This window comes from Choristoneura fumiferana, chromosome 24 (genome assembly GCF_025370935.1).
Source record: "Choristoneura fumiferana chromosome 24, NRCan_CFum_1, whole genome shotgun sequence".
Taxonomy (NCBI): domain Eukaryota; kingdom Metazoa; phylum Arthropoda; class Insecta; order Lepidoptera; family Tortricidae; genus Choristoneura; species Choristoneura fumiferana.
In genome coordinates, this window is record NC_133495.1 from 3,649,952 (window position 1) to 3,671,204 (window position 21,253).

The window sequence follows — 21,253 nt, forward strand, 5'->3', positions numbered from 1 at the left end:
TCCCCTGTTAAAAATACGAACAGAAAACTTAATTTTTTGTAGTCGAAAAGAAACCTTTAAATACGCTTGGTCGCGCAACCAGAATGAATATAATTCGTAGTAGTGCTACGGCGTAGCGACGTAGAGGCCTCGCGTAGAAGCTTCGTAGCTAGAGCAGCGGGGCTAATACGAAATTCGAAAATCGAAGTTCGTGTCGTTCTATCCCTCTGACGCTTATACTATTTAATACGAGAGTGAGAGTAACGGTACGATACGAACTTCATAGGGTCATAATAAGGATGCAATGAGACATTTCGATTTTTTAACTGAAACTGACAAAGTTGCAAGCTATAAAAGTAAAGGTCGTATTATAGTAATCTGCCAATTGACCAATGAACTCAAAATGAACTATTAAATAGTATATTGTGTCTTAAGGGCGGTAAATACGGAGTTACGAACGAGAGTCTATTAGAATTTAATGAGGCTTTAATTAGTCGATGTTCGTAATTCTAGTACCGCCCGTTCGACATACAATGTTTTTCATGACATTTGCGAGTAAAAATTATATTTGTAAAAGAAAAAATATAATTCTTCCAAATATTGCCAGTACCTTAGGCCGCGCTCTTGGCAGCGCGCGCCGCCCTCCCCGTCCCCCTCCCGCAGCATGTGCCTGAGCCGAGCCGCGTGGGCCTACAGTAGCACGCGCATGGCGCAGCACCATCAGTACGGGCATGGACTCATTTACCGAACTTGGGCTTCATGACAAATTTTTTATTTTTTTTATTTTTTTTATTTGACTGGATGGCAAACGAGCAAATGGGTCTCCTGATGGTAAGAGATCACCACCGCCCATAAACACCTGCAACACCAGGTGTATTGTAGATGCGTTGCCAACCTAGAAGCCTAAGATGGGATACCTCAAGTGCCAGTAATTTCACCGGCTGTCTTACTCTCCACGCTTACCACGGCAGGATTAGCGAGCAAGATGGTGGTAGCAATCCGGGCGGACCTTGCACAAGGTCCTACCACCTGCGACAAATTTGAACGCGCAATGACTCATTTACCAACCACATTAAGGTCGAGGGTTTTATTTGGGGGGTTGCAACCAAGGTAGCCAGCATGTTTATGACACTATACTGTTTACGAGCAAGTGTGATGAAAAATATACTGATATCTCCGAGCACCATTTGAAGTCAAACTAAGTAAATAATTAAAATACTCGCGTTACACGCGATACGTCGCGTTGCTCCAAGGAAGAAGGGCTACGTATTAGCCCAAAACATGTCGAGCTTAACTCAATGAGGGCTATCGTTTTTTGTCTCACTAGATGGCGCACTGTTGCGTGAGGTTTTTAAGTATGGCTTTCAAAGTCTGTCTGAGTTATTACGGGCGTGAAAACAAAGTTTAGATTAAAATCATATTTAATACACCTTAAAACCGTACCATAAAAATATCGAGCATGCCACAGTGTTGCATAGTCCCCGTTTTTTTCGGAAAAAAGGGAGGACAAAGGTTTCCGAAAGACAAAACTGTCTCAAAACACAGACATTCATTGCCCCGGAACGCGTATTTGCCATAATTAATTTCAGATATTGCAAAATATTCACAAAATTATTCTAATTATAAATAAACCCGCGTAGCTCACCCAAAAACTATGAGATTTGACATTTCGGAGACCTCACGCTACACTAGCGCCTCTAGTGGCGAATTCATACGCGATAGCCCTCATTAAGACGTGAGTTTTCCGTTACAATATCATTTAATATGAGCGAGTCTCACGGTAGTTTCATGTTTAAAATACTTAAATAATGTATATATTCACGATAATAAGTTTTTTAGTCAGCACAAATATATCAGCAAATAATGGTGCAACTCTTCGTTCCATTGTTGCCCTCCATTTTGAATGGGAAGCAATTTCAAACTTGGAATGTCGCGCTGTCGCCGCATTCTGTCCAAATTTAAACTTATGATATTCAAATTGCGTTCTGAAATGTTTTGAATTAATTTCCGGGCTTTTGATTGGCTGTTGCGTTAGCCAATCAGAAATGGTTTATTTTCTTTATTTTTAGTACACCTTTTGTTATAGAGATTACAAGTTTTTAGGTTGATATGACTTAATCACAAGGTAATGTAGTTGCTACCATGATAATTACAAGGTAACACGTCACAATATATCTGTAATTTCAACGAGTGACTCGATCGGGAAGTTCAAATCTCAATGTCTTTCTAAAAAAAATTAAGAAACCTCTTCACAGATTTTTCATCGATACGCATGTAGGTGATGATATTGTTTGAGTATTATACACCGTGTATTTCTTGCTGGCTTCCATCAAATTCGTCAAACGGTTCAGTTTATTGTTAGAAATTATTTGTTGAATAACTTTTTGGCCAGTTACTTTAGGATAATATTAACTAAATTACTTCAGGTACTGTCGTCTATTCTAGCAATAAGCCCGGTTTCCACCGCGAGCGGAGCAACGATCGGCTGCATGAAAGTACTTACACCGGACCTCTATGAAGTTGGTAAACGATGTAAGTTATCGATGTAAATTGGGCTTTATTCTGGAACTGATCGCTTACGCTTAAGGCATTGTTCGAAAAAGACGCACCAATAAAGTAAAATTGAGAAAAGTTGTATCGAGTGTCCTGGGATTGGAAAATTCGATGTTGTATGAGGAAGGGTAACTGTAGCCAAATATACGAAGTTTTAGGATCAATAGGATCTCTCTAGTGCTTAAAGTAGAGATGAAATTTTATAAAGCATTTTACAAAATTGTAGACTTCTCGAAATATTTTCTTAGTAGTGTTATGTTATTCTCAACAGCTAAGGTCCATGTTTACTATGAATTTCCCTACTATATACTGCGGTATTGTTACATAAAAAGTATCATTTACTATTTCAATTACTGCGCTACTGGGCCTCACAAACCCTTAAAAATAATCTTTACTTCAATAGTTTTTTTTAATGCTGAAGCAAAAATATTTCGTAAGAAAATTTGGTACTATAAAAGTCCTGAGAATGTTTTGAACATGAAACTACCGTGAGACTCACTCATATTAAATATATTGACCCGGATAACTCACGTCTTAAATCGAGTTTAGCTCGACATGTTTCGGGCTAATCCGTAGCCCTTCGTCTTCGGAGCAACGGAGGGCTACGGATTAGCCCGAAACATGTCGAGCTAAACTCGATTTAAGACGGGAGTTATCCGGGTCAATATATTTAATATGTCCTGAGAATGATGCAGTACCCACTCTCCATCTCTTGCACATCAAACAATACATTTGATAAACGTCCGAGTGCTCGACACGCTAATGCCCAATAGACGACACCCTGCTGTCATCTCTATTGCTAATGACATAAGATTAAAGATGCCAACTATTGGGACAGTGACGAGCACTCGGACGTTTATCTTATGTCTAATGAAGCAGATTTTAACGTTTCATGATTAATTGGGTTAGCATCACGGGTTTCATTTCGGCTAAAAAGCAGCTATCTAAGTAGTACCTAAATTACCAATTGGTCTCAGTAGCAAGTGTTCTAAGAAGCAACTATTCTAAGTAGCAACTGGTCTAATTAGCAAGTGGTCCGAAGAATTAAATTTTCGGACCACTTGCTACTTATGTAGACCAGGAGTCGACGGAACTCCTATTCCGAATGGATGAGGCGCTTCACTCCTTGGCGCAACTGTAACTTAACCTAACCTATTTTTTTCAAAAATTGAAAATACAAACTGAAATATAGATGCACAGAAAAACCAGAAAAATAAGACCAGCACTGGGAATCGAACGGAATCGAACGGTACAGACACGAATTTCCCCTATGCACCACATATCTCAGCTTCTATATTTCATTTTCTATATTTTATTTTCTGTGCATCTATATTTCATTTTGTATTTTCAATTTAGGTTAGGAATAGTTGCTTTTTAGACCACTTGCTACTTAGACCAGTTGCTACTTAGACCACTTGCTACTTAGACCAGTTGCTACTCAAACCAGTTGCTTCTTAGACCACTTGGTACTTAGACCAGCTGCTTTTGAGACGAAGTGATAACATACTGGATAATTAGGTACATCAGACGTACTTTCTACAGGATGCATACGGTTTACATCCCGTAGGTATGTGTCTACTTTTATTGAAAAATATTTTAGTTTACAAAACATAATAAAACATACTGCAACGGTAGCTCGATGTACGTACAATAATGTATCAGAGTTGGCTGCTTGCCATGCACAGCATGTGGACAAATTGTCAAATATAGATATAAAGTAAACATTACAGTTGGTTGTTATATTTTTTCCATAGTGAACAGTCTATTTAATCGTATTACTCCGTTAGCGAGGACTTTGGAATTTCCCGACATACAATATTTGGTCTTAATAGTAATAACTTTTTTGCTGAATCTACTTTTGTTGACTGTACTTATCACACTGTTACCCAATGTATAAGTCACGCGGAACTTAGACAGACTATCCTACTAATATTATAAATCCTACTTAATATTATAAACGTGAAAGTTTGTGAGAAGGTTTGGATGTTTGTTACTCAATACCGTCTAAACCGCTGCACCGACTTAGATGAAATTCGGTATACAGATAGTATGAGTCCTGGAGAAGGACAAAGAATAGTTTTTATCCAGGAAAATTGCATAGTTCCTGCGGGATAGCGATAAACAAATACTACGCGGACGGAGTCGCGGGCAACAGCTAGTATCTGCATTTTTTTTTATTTAATTAACAAAAGAAAAAAATCGTTCCATTATTTTCTGATGATCTAATCGAAGAATCAATTAGATTTTTATTTGACACTAGCCTATTGATGAGGAACAAATGTTATGTTGTAGAATAAAACCGGCCAAGAGCTTGTCGGACACGTCCAAGATTGGGTTCCGTAGCTATTACGAAAAAATCAAGTAAAATAAATAATTTCTTCTTTAGTTTTTTTATTTTACCACTTCGTCGGCGTGTCTGATAATATGTATGTATATTCATGACAAATTACAGGTTTCTAGTATATTTACGGTCTCCGAGCTTAGCCGCGGTCAGACAGGCAGACAGGGCAGACATGGCGAAACTATACGGGTTCCTAGTTGACTACGGAACCCTAAAAACTATCTTAATCATATTAACCCGGGTGGCTTTGCTTTCCCAGAAGCGCCCAAACGCGCCCAAAGACCGATCAGATAAGTTCGCTCTAATCTGAAGCAATTTATCTATTAATTCGGATTATCTGGATTACGATACCTAAATCCACCAAGAGGGTCTGCGGGGCTTCCGACAAAGTGTCGCTGTAAGTGGAGCCCAGTGGGATATGGCGGCTGTATGTTTTGCAGATATAGAATAGAATATTTTTATTTTTCAGATAACAACGATCCATTACAATGTTAGTGAAAAGTGACCAATAATCATCATGACGTTATTGAAAGTATATTTTCTCAAACAAGCTCGGAAATGTATGCGTTAATGTCACGAAATGGAGGCATGAAGTTACTCATTTATGGCTCCCTACATTACTTCTTGGCCTAAGGCCATAAAGAATGTATGAAAACCATTATTGTCCGCTTTGCACGCGTAAATCATTAGATCCGGCAGTAGAATTGAAATTTAAATGGATTTTTGCCAAATTTTCATGGGAATTTCTAAAAATTGTATTTTTTACCATGGGATACAAAGCTTGTACTATGGATACTAGGCAACGTATAAACATAATTATCTATATAGATAATATAGAATCGGTATTTTGTGGTCTTCATTGAGGTGTCACTAAAAGGAATCATGACAAATTTCACGCTCTAAACCCAGCGGTTGAGATTTCACGATTTTATCCAGATCCCGTGCAAATATCAGAAAAAAAGTACTTAGCCTGAATAATTCCAGATATCCCGTTATCTACATACCAAATTTCATTGAAATCAGTCAGGCCGTTTTAACGTGAAGGAGTAACACACAATACATACTCACAAACTTTTACAACTTTTACTTTTACTTTTTAAGTTTAGTAAAGTGTTTAATAGAGAAAGAAAGGCAAAAATTGTGAACTTCTTGTTCAAACCTCGATGCCGGAAAATTATGTACAAAAAAATGTTTATAATATATGCATTTTCATTTAAAATCGTCTTCCAGATAATTTGAGGATGCTGAATGGTAATGCTTTGAGACGACGCCTCACGACCTGGCTCTTAGATAAGTGTTTTTATAGCGTTAAAATGTATCTCGACAATTGACATAATTTGTACAATTTTTTTTGTTTATTCTAAGGACCCCCTCTATTTCTTACTGTATTGTCATTATATTATTATTACTATTATTGAAAATTAGGAATATTTCAATTGTCATTTTTCTTTGACATTGCTTTGCTTTGGCATTCTTAATAGTAAAAAAATGTAACTGTATCTACTCTCAATAATTTGCACGCCCGCATGCAGGCTGAATACATTGGATAAGAAACTATAACATGATATCTTTGTAACTGTGTTCTAGCAAATAAACATTTCTGATTTCTGATTACATCCATAATATCAATAGGATATTTGTTATGAGACGTACCTTTAAATATCTTTGATGAGCACCCGATATTTTGAGAAAGACTGAGCACAGGCATCCTAGATATGTGATAAAGATGTATGCAAATTGCAACAGCATCGAAATATCGAGAGCTCATCAAAGTTAATCACAGACTACATTCCGATTAATATATTTAACTTTAGAACAAAACTTGACGCCGTGTGAACAGGTTCTTAATCGTCTAAAAGAAAAGTAGTTTATTTACTTTTAGGTTCGTTGTTATTCAAATACTTCTATTTCCTTCTAATGGTTTTATCCTTATGACAGTGTTCTGACACTATCAGTACTTCTAGGTATTCCCCAGCTGTACACAAACATCACGTTTCCACAGATATAAATCAATTCAAAGGAATAGATAATTTGCATCAAAATTAGACAATTAGTCATGCCATAGATCGGCAGCTAAAACTAAGCTGCTGGAAAATTACGATGTTATCTACTAAGTAGTTTATTATTTTCAGAAACGGACGTGTCTTCTTCGTGGCATAGAGTAACTGTGTAAGAGGGTTCACTTTCAGTTAAAAACGCCGGTCAAAATGGAGCCCTCTTGCTTTCACTCACATCTCCGCACATATTGTCTCTCTCGTCGTCTCTGTCCATCTGGAGAATTACATCGTAGTCTTTGTCGACGTTGCATTAAAAATAACCGTGCTAAATTTTACTACTTTTTACCAAGTGGTTCATATTTCAAGATATTACTCCAATCCCGCGGGAATATCAAGATAAAAAGTAACCTATGAAATATTTCAGATTTTCAACTATCTTCACGCTTATACTTGAATGATTTAGGTAATTAAGTAAATGTAAACAAAACAACGTCAATTAATGGTCTTAAACATTGAAATTCCCCCTTTAAACGATCCACTTAAACATTTACATTTCTGTATTGAAACACATTAGTATAGCTTGTATTATTTACAATGATAGATAAGTAAAATGTTTAAAATCCTTGAATGTGACAAATCTGGCAGCTGAAGTTTGTATAGTACATTTATATAGGTAGAGTCATTCACGATGACGTGTGCCGTGGTTCTTATTACAATGTCATTAATGTCGAATTTTGACAAAATCACGCGTCTTCATGGATGGTACTACTTAGGTATAGTTAATTTAATTACCTAAACCTTTCAAGTATAATTTCAGCCAACATCCGTCCAGCAGTTTTAGCGTGAAGTAATGTCAAACATGATTGGTGGTTGCACTACAAGCAAGGCTTGGAGTAAGACTCACTGTGCATAAATTACTGTTCGCCTATCTTTAAGTTTTCCTTTCCTATTTAGGTTAGCTTGAAAAGATCCCTTTTAGGGATAAGTTCACCTTTGTACTCTTTTGTTTTGTTGTTTTCTTTTTGTATTATTTTTGTGTTTTATGTACAATAAAGTATTTACATACATACATACATACTATGTTATTTCCAAAATCGCACAATTCGATATACCTAGTAACAAAGAGAAATACCTACATAATGGGATTGGAATATGTTCATCCCAACTGTTTCATCAATCACGACTGCGCAGTTGTTCCTGGCGACAGCAGAGATTAATAGCCAGCATGTCTTGTGTGTTTACAGCTTTATATTTATTAATTACTTTTGCCTTACAAATAAACAAATTTTACTCGTAAATGTGATAAAAAAACATTGTATATCGCACGGGCGGTACTAGAATTATGAACATCGACTCATTAAAGCCCTCAGTCTTCGACTTCGGGCTTCTAATAGACTCTCGTTCGTAATTCCTTATTTACCGCCCTTAAGACACAATGTACTATTTTGACCCCAACGTACAAACGGGGTATTACAATTTGAAATTTAATTTAGGATGAGCATTGTTTCTAATCTTAGATACCTTTTATTCCGAGAAATAGCATAGTTCGCTACGCTCACATTGTAACCCACGTCACTCGCCTTTTTTGATATACAATTGTTGCATAAATACTATAATGTAGGTAGTATTAGGTAGTATTTTAGTCATTCCCGTAAAGCTTATGTCGAATGAAAATAAAAAGTTAATAACAGTATCAAAACAGATTTAATATCCAACGAAAAATAAACAGCGTTTATCAGAGTCTTTTTTAGATTTGCCAAATCGTACAATCTAAAAGAAGTCATTCATTTTGAAAGAAAAGAAAAGTTACAAAGCCTACTTCTTCAATTTGAAAAAGTAGTAAATCCATTTTGAAACTTTTCAAAAATTAGGAAAAATAAACATTAAGAACCACAGCGGACTAGGAACTCATGAATGACAAGAACTCTCCTTCTAAATCAGATTTTAATGGCCCCAGATGTCAATCAGATGGTAGTACCCCCTGCCTCTTTGAGATAGCGCTCGCAGCGTCACGTTAGCTCTTCCTAGGCCTCCGTTGACGATCCAAATGTACAAGGTCCGCCCGGATTGCTACCAACATCTTGCTCGCTAATCCTGCCGTGAAGCAGCAGTGCTTGCACTGTTGTGTTTCGGCGTGGAGAGTAAGACAGCCGGTGAAATTACTGGCACTTGAGGTATCCCATCTTAGGCCTCTAGGTTGGCAACGCATCTGCAATACCCCTGGTGTTGCAGATGTTTATGGGCGGTGGTGATCTCTTACCATCAGGAGACCCACTTGCTCGTTTGCCATCCAGTCGAACAAAAAATTAGATTTACTAAACTGATTTATGAGCATCAAATATGAACTGCATTTGACATAGTTTTAGTGCTAGTTCTAGTCTTAGTTTTAGGTGGTACATTTTGGAGCCAAAATAAACTTTTCATTCTTTTTTCTTTTTTCTTTCTATTTGACTATCAAATAGGCAATTAATTGATTCAGTTGTTACTTTGTGGACGTCCATATAAATTAATAATAAGCTATTAATTTGCCAAAAGAGAGTAGTGTTCGAAAAGAGTGTGGTGTTTCTCAGTTTCACTTTGTCACGTTGTCGGGTCTTTGTGACATGTGTTCATCTCATCTTATCATCTCATCTCAGCCCATATACGATTATAGTTATAGTTTATTTAATAAAATCAGTTTTCTTAAGTTTTCTCATTTCAACTGTTTTTCCTACAAAGTGACATAAACTATGCTATCTACGTCGCTTACTCATTCAATGGCTAGCTAGCGGTTCCTCGAATCATTGATAACTGATAGCAGGACGTTATCAGACGTTAGTACATCATATAAAACCACTATAAGATTTTCTGTTTTTATCATTACCCGCATAACATTTTGCTGTGAAGGTGTAAAATAATATTTTCCAAGGTAAGTTAGATGGCGTATTTGATTAAGTATTATAATTATTTAAATAAGGAGAAGTGATTTTGTAATTATTAATTTTAAATAACGCGATCATAGTTTACAGACACTGAAAAGTAAATGTTATTTTTAGTCTGTCTTTTATCAATATAATCTCAGTTAAAGTTCAAGTACACTTTATTTAAATAACTATTCATTTGGGAATCTCGTAATTTTCTATGCGGGGAGGCTTTCAAGGCCGGACAATCGATCTAGTGTGGTCTTGTATCTGGGAAAATTCGTGTTTTTGAAATTTACAATCCAAGTGCGTAAGACAACAAGGCCTCCTGAGGCTCCAGTTATAGTACCTAGTAGGTTATGATATGAGTTGAAATTTAGTTCTCAAGAAGCATGCTGCATGTCAAGCTGTGGCTGTGTTGTGTATTTTTTTTATTTATTTTTTTATTTGACTGGATGGAAAACGAGCAAATGGGTCTCCTGATGGTAAGAGATCACCACCGCCCATAAACATCTGCAACACCAGGGGTACTGCAGACGCGTTGCCAACCTAGAGGCCTAAGATGGGATACCTCACGTGCCAGTAATTTCACCGGCTGTCTTACTCTCCACGCCGAAACACAACAGTGCAAGCACTGCTGCTTCACGGCAGGATATGCCTTATGTCGCAACATACTGGAAATGACCTGTCATAAATGTCCAAATTTTCTACCTATATTTGACAAATACACATTTTTGTTTTTTTTTTGTAGATGAAATCCGTATATTGCCTGTTGATCCTGAGCGCCGTGATGGCTGTCCAGCCCGCGCTGGTGAATCCCTCGACCCGGGCCAACCTCAACATCGGAGTCATCTACCCTGGCGACCGGCTGCTCTCCAGGTAACTATCGCATCATTAAATGTGTTACCAATGTTATGTTACTTTTCTCTAGTGAGAATCGATTCTAGTGATAAGCAGATTTATTTACCAGTTTTCCACAAGCTTTTATTTAATTTGCCCTGTTTGTTTTTGTTGTTGGGTCAAATCTTGTAAGTTAATTTTGACCTACTCCCAGTGGTCGAATTGACTTGAAATTTGGTATGCACATGTTAGTTGGATGACAATGCAAGTACAGACAGCAAAAAAAGCTTGTAGTTATTATAAATGTTATTTGTAACAGAGATACTTATTTGTTAGCATTACTTGATCTTGCCAAGATTGAAGTGGAACTATATCAAGCTATATTATAGTCTATACTAACGTCTTACTAATCATAAGTACTTAGCTAAAAAAGTGCAGGCAAATTGAAAGATTCCTCTTTTTCTTGAAATATTTCAAACATGGAATAAGCAACAAATTGTCAAAGCTTCTTGACATTAAACAAAAATTCCAAATTTGACGTCCAAATATTTTAGGCACAAAAAAAACAATTAGCTAACAGACAGACGGAGCGGGTCGACGGAACCCAATTAGAGATCGCTTTAGAATACGAGAGCGCTCCAATTTTTCTTAATACAAAATTCATTTTGTTGAGTAAAACCACACTGCCTCAATGTCAAACACCCTGAGGGATTATAATGACTTTTTCTCCCATTCTGAATATTATGTTGACTTATTCTTAGTCTTTTAGATTTTATTAAAGGAGGGTAAAAATGTGGGAACAGTAAGAAATGTGATTTTTACTGTAACTCAGTAGGAATCGAAAGAAGCACTATTATTTAGTTACACGATGTTGTGTTTGATTTAGGAGAGAATTCGGTTAGTTGTAAAAGTCTTCTTTTTAGTCGGATGCTTAAATATTTCCATTATGACTCAAAAACAAACAATCTAAGTACTCCCAATAGTAAAGGTCACAGCTCATTAGAGCCACCCGGCACACGACCAGCACCACCTCGACTTCCGGCGTCCACTCGTTGTCGATAGGTGGTCCACGGGTGGACGCCGTGTTGACAACGAGTGGACCTCGCGTGGTCCACGAATTTCCGAGTATGTCGCTTACTCAGTCACTATGGCGGCGAGCAGCGGGCTATCACCGAGTGGTCCACTCGCCGTCCGCGCGTGGCAACCTCGTGAGTGAGGCGATCTGGTGACGCTACGGAGTTGATGTAGTGAGCGCATACCTATACAAATTCATATAAAGAATAGGTACTAACCGCTCGAGGCGAGGTGGTGCTGGTCGTGTGCCGGGTGGCTGTAATGAGCTGAAACCTTAAGATTTTCAACCTGGGCTCAATTTCATAAGGGCTGCTATAGGCATAAGCGGACGGTCCGCTGCGGACCAGCATATATCGGCATCAAATATAATATTATTATTTAGATGGCTGTTAGAGGCACAGCCAATGCGAGCCGGCTTATGTGTAGCAACCCTGACAGACAAAATATAGTTTACCAATTGCTTTACCATTGCTTTCATGACAGAAAACACATCAGAAAAAAAAGCTGATCGTCTCGTTGACTTCTAGTGAAAATAGCCTTTGCTATTTCAAGGCGTTATATTTACTTATTGCTATAACTCTTTTCAGATCCTACCTCTACCGCCCTGCTGTCGTCAATACGGTTCAATCCGAAGACTTCATTTACCGCGGTAACTTGACTACCAGGATCTCGGCAATCCAAGCAGTAGAGTACGGGTACACCCAGTTCGCCAACATTTGGATTATCAATGGAGGCATCAATCAGGCTAATGTAACGCTCAGAGTACAGTCGCAAGTCAGCCGGGGATACTACTACCTGATTGATATCTGGGGCCGATAAGAACTGCTTGAATTTATGTCACCCTAGTACTTTTGCTAGGGTTTTGGACATAAACTTGTATAATGAATCAGTCTGCATTATTTTTGCGCCGGTAGACCGTACTTGCTTTCAATGAGCTCCCTGTATTTCGACGTATTCACCCAATGAGGGCTATCGCGTGTGAATTCGCCACTAGAGGCGCTAGTGTAGCGTGAGGTCTCCGAAATGTCTAATCTCATAGTTTTTGGGTGAGCTACGCGGGTTTATTTATAATTAGAATAATTTAAAGAATATTTTGCAATATCTGAAATTAATTATGGCAAATATGCGTTCCGGGGCAATGAATGTCTGTGTTTTGAGACAGTTTTGTCTTTCGGAAACCTTTGTCCTCCCTTTTTTCCGAACAAAACGGGGACTATGCAACACTGTGGCATGCTCGATATTTTTATGGTACGGTTTTAAGGTGTATTAAATATGATTTTAATCTAAACTTTGCTTTCACACCCGTAAAAACAGACTTTGAAAGCCATACTTAAAAACCTCACGCAACAGTGCGCCATCTAGTGAGACTAAAAACGATAGCCCTCATTCTTTCAATTCAAATAAATATAGCAAAACGGTCGCAATATCGGGAGCAGCAAATATAATCAAGTTTATTTTATTTTTTCATTTTATTTTACCTTTGTAGAGTCGAAGAACAAGTTACGTTTAGGTACGGTTGGTGGCGAAGTTGTGTATCCACTTTTTATAAAAGAAAAAAATGTTTTTTTTTTGAAACATACTTTCTTGTTGATGAAATTGATTTCAAATGTGAATATTTTGCGTTTGATTGCTTTAATAACTATAGTTAAAATTGTAAACGACGAGATTAGTTCTTATAATGTACATGATAAATATGCCTTGAAATATGCTTTCCCTAAGATTGACGTGATTTCAACGAAGCAATAGTTAAATAGTTTTAAGTGCCTAAAAATAAATAAATATTTTATACTATCTGAACTTCCTTCTTATTTACCGACACGTTTGATTGAAAAAAAAAGTGTTAAATATTTTCTGACCATCTTAACCGACGGACTGCTTAATCCTTTTTTTACCCAAGAAAGTACCTACCTAAATTGGGAAGATCCTAGCCCATTTCCGAGTCAAGTTGTACATGACTTAAATGTGTCCACACCGCACCACAAAAACTGCAAAGCAGTATGCGTCCAGTTCAGGTTAAAATTATGCCACAAAATTGGGATGCGCACAAATTTGGCACCCGTCCCTGTTGTTAAGCAATTTAAACTTTAGCTTTATACCACATTAAACGCTGAAATAACAGTATCATAAAATTTTAATTAAGATTTGAAAGTTTTTTGTTGAAAATAAACATTTTAAGATAGCTTCTTTTGCTGAATGTATTTTTACTCGACTGAAATTTTACGAGATTCAAAAAACCATTTGACATTCATCCTAAAGTAGATATTCCAATATCATATAAATGAATCCATTGATTGTTTAGAATTATTACAAAACAAACCTAATCCAACCTACAGAGTTCTAGAGAATGGCCATTTAAAAGTTTCTGCAAAATCTACGGATATATGGCAGGAAAAAATATGAGTAAGTAACAAAAATTATACAAAAATTTAATTATGCCTTTCAAAAACTATGCGACTATTGTGACTATGTGACACACCCGTTTGCAATCTGTATACTGCCGCTAAGTTAACGGCCAGTTGCTATTGGCCAGCTGATACAGCTGTAATCAAAACTAGTTCCAAACTTCCCTTACGTTATTATACAACTTCGACACCCGGTACGTGCTGTTTCATTAGATTCCGGGAGCTTTCGTGGGTTTCGATAACTCGGGTTTTAGGTGAAATTATTAATTGAGTTTTCAATTTCGGGGTTTGACTGGAAGTCTGTTTTAGATAATTATGATTATAAAAACTTTGTATGGTTCTGTACTGCCTTTTCGCCGATAATATTTTTCCCAAGCGATTCACTTCTCTTGATCGTAAAGTTCGTGTTTATCTGGATCTAGGCGACATAAAATGACTTTTTATGCTCTAGTGCATAAAGTAAAATCTTCGTCTAAGACCAAGGTAATCAGGTGTCACCAGCCACAAACAAAAAGTTTTTACATATTTTTTTATCATCATCATCCCAGCCTATATACATCCCACTGCTGGGCACAGGCCTCCTCCTATTTTTTTTAATAATTTTTAATTTATATAAAACTAAAAATCAATTAAATTTATCAAAATAAATCAATCAAACTAAAAGATTAAAATTATATAGTAATCCATGAAAAAAAGGTACATAGTGTGTGAACAATTGTTTCCACTGTTGCTATTTCATTTCCTCGCTATCGAAGTGAAAAGCAGAGTGTAAAACTCGAGCATTAAACCCATTTTCCCCTCGCCGTATCGGCTCGGGTGGCTATATAAACGACCTGGGTAAAATGGCTCGTTTCATGCTCTTGTTGTACAATCTAATATTTTCTGAAACTGAAAACTATTCAGGACTCTCTTCTAGAACCCTTTAGGTTAAGTTTAGGCTAGTTTTATAACAATCTTGAACTAGGTAGGTACTTATGACTAATAAAAAAAAAATCGTTCGTCCATATGAAACAGTTGGGAAACATAGACGTTTCAATTTTCTGTTAAACCTCATATTTACTAAAAATACCTACTTGCGTCACTTTTTTTCCAAAAGTAACCCTCACAAATTTATCGAACAAACACCTAACGATAGTATCGGCGATTGTTTACAAACTCCTGCAGCGGTTGAGTTTCATGCGGTATCAATTTCGAGCGAAGAGTCAATAAAATTGGATCTTTATTTAATTTTACTCAAGTGATACTGAAGAGGGAGGGCCCTTAAGCCTTCGGTCATTGAGAAAATTCGTCGACGAATCAGAATCAAAAGTTTATTTACTGCGAGTAGGCAAAGATTAACAAAATGGATATACATATAATCTGAATAAATAAATGTTATTATTATTATTATTATTAAAGATCTGTGGCCGTATTGTCTAACGCTCTTAAGCCGGGTTTAGTTAGAGCAAGGTTACTCAAAGTGGGGTACGCAAACCCCTAGGGGTTTGCTATTCGACGGTAGGGGTTCGCGACAAGGTTTACGTGACTCCAAAAACCACCAGGCTGCAAGACTAGCAAGATGATAAGATTGGTTTTTGGAGTCTTTTTGTATTTTTTATTTCAACTCCAAATTTGTTCCTTATTTGTTTGTTATTTGTTGTTGTTTGTTTCAGTTTGTATTTTCGTTGGCAAGATGATTTTTACCTATATTTGTTACCTTTTATTGAAATAAATAATATACATTATATTATGATGATGATTGAAATAAAACAGTCAATTTTATTACTTTCTTTGGGGGGGGGGAGGTAGGGGTTCGCCATCGTCTAGAAACTTTAACAGGGGTACGTGGAGCCATAAGTTTGAGAAACCCTGAGTTAGAGTAGCAAGAAAAATCGTGCAAATTGCAATACATTGCGAGGCCGCTTTCGCTATCACTTTCTATCCTTACCCTTTACCGTGTGACAGAAAGAAGTGGTGAAAACGATTGTGATTTCAAGTGTGTTAGGCAATAATGCCTTTTACTAACTTCTATTTAAATGGCAATGTGTAATTTATATGTATGTAATGTAACTTGTTTTACGAATGGACTAATGAACCAGAGGTCGTATTGTCTATTCTTTCTACCCCCATTCTATGCCGTTTAATGGAAAGAAGTAAAACGATATATTTAAAACCGATTACGGTTACATATTGAGAATGGAACCAAAATATTACTTTGTTAACATTTTGCTGTAACCGGTAATATTTAGTAACGATTTCAGGGAATAAAACCCGCTAACTAGTCACAGAGCATTTTTCAGTAAGGATACGGTTCGGTGACTTTAGTCTGTAATATTGTCCCAAATTGAAAGCAAACTCTCCTCTGCACTTCCAACTCGCTTTTATTTACTACTAGCTTTTGCCCGCGGCTTCGCCCGCGTGGAATTCGGTTATCGCGCACTGTTCCCGGGAACTGTGCATTTTTCCGGGATAAAAAGTAGCCTATGTCACTCTCTGGCCCATAAACTATCTCTATGCCAAAAATCACGTCGACCCGTCGCTCCCTTTCGACGTGAAGGACGGACTAACATATAAACACACTAACATACAAACACACACACACACTTAGTATGGATTAATAGGATGTATGTACGAGCACTTCAGGCGGGAATGGAGAACTTTTTGCCCAGCAGCAAAACACAACATAAACTATAAAAAAGAGATGTAGGCTCATAGAATTGCGAACGAAATCTTGGGCGGCAAGAGGTAAAAAATTGACGTTTCGAATCCCTGTTTTTTCAGCTTTGATGATGTACGAGGAGCCAAGTTCTCTATTGGACACAGGCCAACATGGCCACACACAAATCATTATTTCCACCGTTTGCATTATACAGCCCTTAGGATAAGGTCTCACTGGAAGTGGCACACTTTAAACGTTAATAAAATAGGCTTTTCTTTGTAGTTACAGAGATTTAGGTAATGTCAGCAGCAGAAGTGGATGTGCGGTTACGGTGCTCATAATGATGACACGAGTCTAACTATTGCCAAGGCACAATCGCTCATCAATTTCTGCAGCTGACTGTACTTTGATATCTTTACCTTCCTAGAAATTTATTTTTTACAATAAACTGACCAGCGATTGATCCCTATCTCACTCAAGGGTAACTGCAGATGAGGTCCAAAAGATATATAATGTTTCTGTTATGTACTCAAGGGTGGTATTCATTTTGGGACTCTAGTGAAAAAGGGGTTAAGTCAGCAGAAATTACATAGCTATTTTCTATTTTATGTGTAAAGGGGTTTAAGTCGAAATCAGCTGTTCAACTTCTGCAGAATTAACCCCTTTTTGGCTAGGGCCCCAGAATTATGAGGCTAAATGTATGACTGACTGGCTTCGAAGAGCTCCAGCTTACGGCCCGAGTTATATTTCTCCGGAAATACCTACGGGAAACATTGCTATATCCAGTAAAACCATTCAAAGTTGTTATACTGATCACTACACTACACACCCCAAAAGCTAAGTACGATTTTCGCACATTTCACAACTAACGCCTCTAAGGCCATCTTGCAGGAAAAAATAAATCTAGATTTAGTCGTTAAACCTGGCTTAAGCTTAACAGTTCCATACATTTTGACACTACTAAACTGAGCTAACGCAAACTCGAGATTTATGTGTTTCCAGCAAGTAGCCATAAACCCCAGGCTTAAACCTAGTATACTAATCCATGTTACTTGTAACACTTTTTTTGAGTACCTACAATAAAAAAATATTATTATTACGCAACTCCGTTCGCGTAGAATTCGTTCATCGCTATCCCGCGGGAACTATGCAATTTTCCGGGATAAAAACTATCCTATGTCCATCTCGGGGCTCAAACTATATGTAGACCGAATCGAATTTCATCTAAATCGGTTCAGCGGCAGCGGTTTAGACGTGAAGTGGTAACTAACAGACAAGCAAACAATTAGACTTACAAAATTTAGCATTTATATTATTATAAGTGGCATTCTTTGATTACAGAAAAGGTTCTACGGTTCTAAAATGAATTCCGCTTCCCGCTCAGTGTGCCAGTTCCTCTAAGCCTCAGAGGTCAGAGGGCTCAAACTTAATTGGAGAGAAAGAGATTTATCGCTATTTTTTGTTGAACCTTTACAACGGGCAAGTACGGAAAAAAATCTTGGAAATCTTGGTCATATGGCAAGTGTCTTGGTTGTCTGCTGGTGTTAATTTAGAACAGCATGGTGCCAATTTCCTATCCTGCAAGGTAGGTACAGCGTCCATAAAAAATAATCCATAAAATTATAAGTGATGAATTGATTTTGATCAATTTTACATGGGACTATTATTATATTAAAGAATATTTTATGACAAAATTTTCAATGGAGGCAAAGGCCCGAGCCTAAGCTTGTCTATCCATATCTGTATTATCTATATATATTTATATACACGTCGAGTATCTACGTATATAAATGTAAAAAAATATATAAAATTTATGTTCCTATCTAAGTCGTGGTAGCCAACTCTTGAGCAGAGGGTTATGAGTTCGAGCCAGGGCTCGCATGACTGATTTTTCGGAATTTATTTGTGAAATCACATTTAATTTATCATGAAATTTACATTACAAAGTTCCTGCGAACTATAGACCGAGCCCTCTCATTCTAAGAGGAGGCCAGTGCCTTTCAGTGGGATATTTAAAGGATAGATGACGGTATATGGCGGTGAAACTTTTTGCTTACCGATTTTAAACTTTCTTTTACAGACACAAAGCAACGCTATCCGAGATTAACAAAAAACACTTTTATCCCGAGAGATTGTAGAGTTCCCGCGGTACGTAGAAGAAGTTAAAAATAGTAATTATCCGTACAGTCAAGGAAACTGAATCACGTATCCAGGGTGGAACCTTTTCATAATATATTTCGCTATGATTTCTTTGGCAAATGTGTGGGATGTCAACATGACATTAGTAGCACAAAGGTTCCAACCTGGCACGTGATTCAGTTTCCTCGACTGTACTCATTAATAACTGGTTGAACTCTGATTCTTACTGAATGATATCATAACGATAATCGTATGTCAATTTAATATAATACACCATTTTGAATATAATTGAGAATCGATATCGGATATCATGATGTGCTCGACCATTAGTATCGGTTATTTTACCTAAATTACCTCCAAATTTAACGAGAATCAGATAAAATAGCTTAAAAAATAATGAGGTAGGACCTTTCCTGACTTATAATCCTGAGTTGAACCGTTTAATTTTTGTAATTCATTTTAAATTCTTGTTTAATAATGAACGTCTTCTGGCTCGCTAATCTAAAGCTAAATGCTAATAAATATATTAATTGATTGATTGATACATTGATTGATGCTAAGCTAAGCTAAATAAATGTACCTACAGTACACGAAAAATGTAACCAATAGCAAAATCTACCTACAATATGCAAAACGTACGCAACGCATATTGTTAAACACGCGGATCATACAAAAAGTACATTTAGCGAATGAACTTTCTGCTTTTTGTATATTTCGCGTATTTAAAAAAAAAATGTGTAACATCGAACCAACTGAGTGACCCCTGTAGAACCTTTTTGTACAAAAAGTCATAGTGCGCATTGCTTGACAAGGGAATCATTCTGACACATACTGTGAGAACATTGTACGGTGGGTCAGGAATCAAATGGTTCGACTCTATATTTTGCGTTTGGTACATTCTGCTCTGAAGCGTTCCGGCTGATGATGATGATGTCAATTCCTGGATAAGGTGCTTAAGGACCTGCAAATTCGACCTATTAGATAAGCTATGAAACCCTACCCTATCAATGTATGTAGTCACAAATTCCTAGATGTTAAATAATGATGGTAAATGATGTTTATGTTTATGTTAGTTGAGGTAGAAACCTTATATTATTAAGAATCTCATTTCGTACACAAACTTAAGTATTATTGATTATCGGAAATCGTGATGGAGGGCTCTAATTAATTGGTACCAAAATAACTTGTGTAGGCAGTCGAAGCAACTTTTTCGTGCAGAATTTTTAATCAAATAATTATTTAATAGCGGATGGGATTTGCACGAGCGAAGCGTTGTGCAAGGATGTGTTGCGAATGTGTTTCTCGTGAACCAATGGAAACGCTATTTAACTATTCTCGCTAAGCTTATCTCTAGTGGAAACAGCTTGGCGAGCGAGGATATGAAGCATTTCTATTGGTTCATGACTAAAGTGTGGATTTGTTAACTTCAACGAAAAACTTCTTAATATCTAAATCTTTTAGCCAAACTAACAACTTGTTAAATGTTAATTTTACAGCAACTATTGTATGATTTTTAAAAGTGGTACATTAACAAAAAATACAGAGTGAAATTATGATCATGATGCCAAATTTGGAGTGCCCATACATTACAATCGCAGCTAGCGTGCAGTTTTGCTGACTGCAATGGAACTGCAATGGAAAATGTACGAGCGACTGCTGACAATAGAGACGGGTAAATCCGGATTTGAAGATTCAAAAGAGTCGGATCTTCAAGCAGATCCGAATCCTTTATCGGCTCCTTTCAAATATTATCGACTCCGAGGAGTTACAAACTCTCCGACCAATCTATTGGATCGAGCGGCCCGCGATCGGCAATCAGCACTAACTTACTTCGCTTTTATTCAATCACAGCATCGGATTTGATCGGATAGGTATGTTCGGTCCGGCACTGAGCTGGTACGCCGGTAGTAAATCCGAAGTGTCTCACAGATTCAAAAGAGTCATTATGACGAATCGGTACTTCAGTACCTCGGTACCGAACCAAGTCGTACGTAGTCGGATCGGACGGAACTGAATGACGTAGTCTTCGCTAAGCATAGATTAACGATAGTCTGAAAGAACCTTCCATAAAGGAGTCGGAGTCGATAAGCGATGTGGTTCCGATATCAGAGTTGGATTTAGTGATTTAGTGAATCAGATCACTTCTCGGAGTTGAGATTACCCATGTTTAGTTGACAGAAACGTTGCAGTAGGAATGTAGTGCGTCTGTAACGGTCCTTCTAGTTACAAAAAATGTAAACTAGATTTTAGTTAGTTCCAATTATATAAGATTATAATAATGGTACCTACCATTACGTATGGGAATTTCTCAACTGCTACAAAGTTAAATGACTCTTCGTAATTGTATGTAATTATAGGCCCAATATTTGAATTATTATAACAGATAACAA

At 37.1% G+C, this 21,253-nt stretch overlaps 2 protein-coding genes across 3 annotated transcripts in view; one reads left to right on the forward strand and one right to left on the reverse strand.

Annotated features, from left to right (window-relative positions):
* Positions 1-21,253, reverse strand: part of Cbp53E (Calbindin 53E) — a 96,726-nt gene that overhangs the window by 14,523 nt on the left and 60,950 nt on the right. The window lies entirely within an intron of this gene.
* On the forward strand, positions 9,673-13,477 carry LOC141441553 (probable salivary secreted peptide). Its single transcript, XM_074106320.1, has 3 exons — positions 9,673-9,778; positions 10,522-10,649; positions 12,272-13,477. The coding sequence occupies exons 2-3, from the start codon at positions 10,522-10,524 to the stop codon at positions 12,501-12,503; spliced, it is 360 nt and encodes a 119-aa protein (XP_073962421.1). The 5' UTR covers positions 9,673-9,778; the 3' UTR covers positions 12,504-13,477.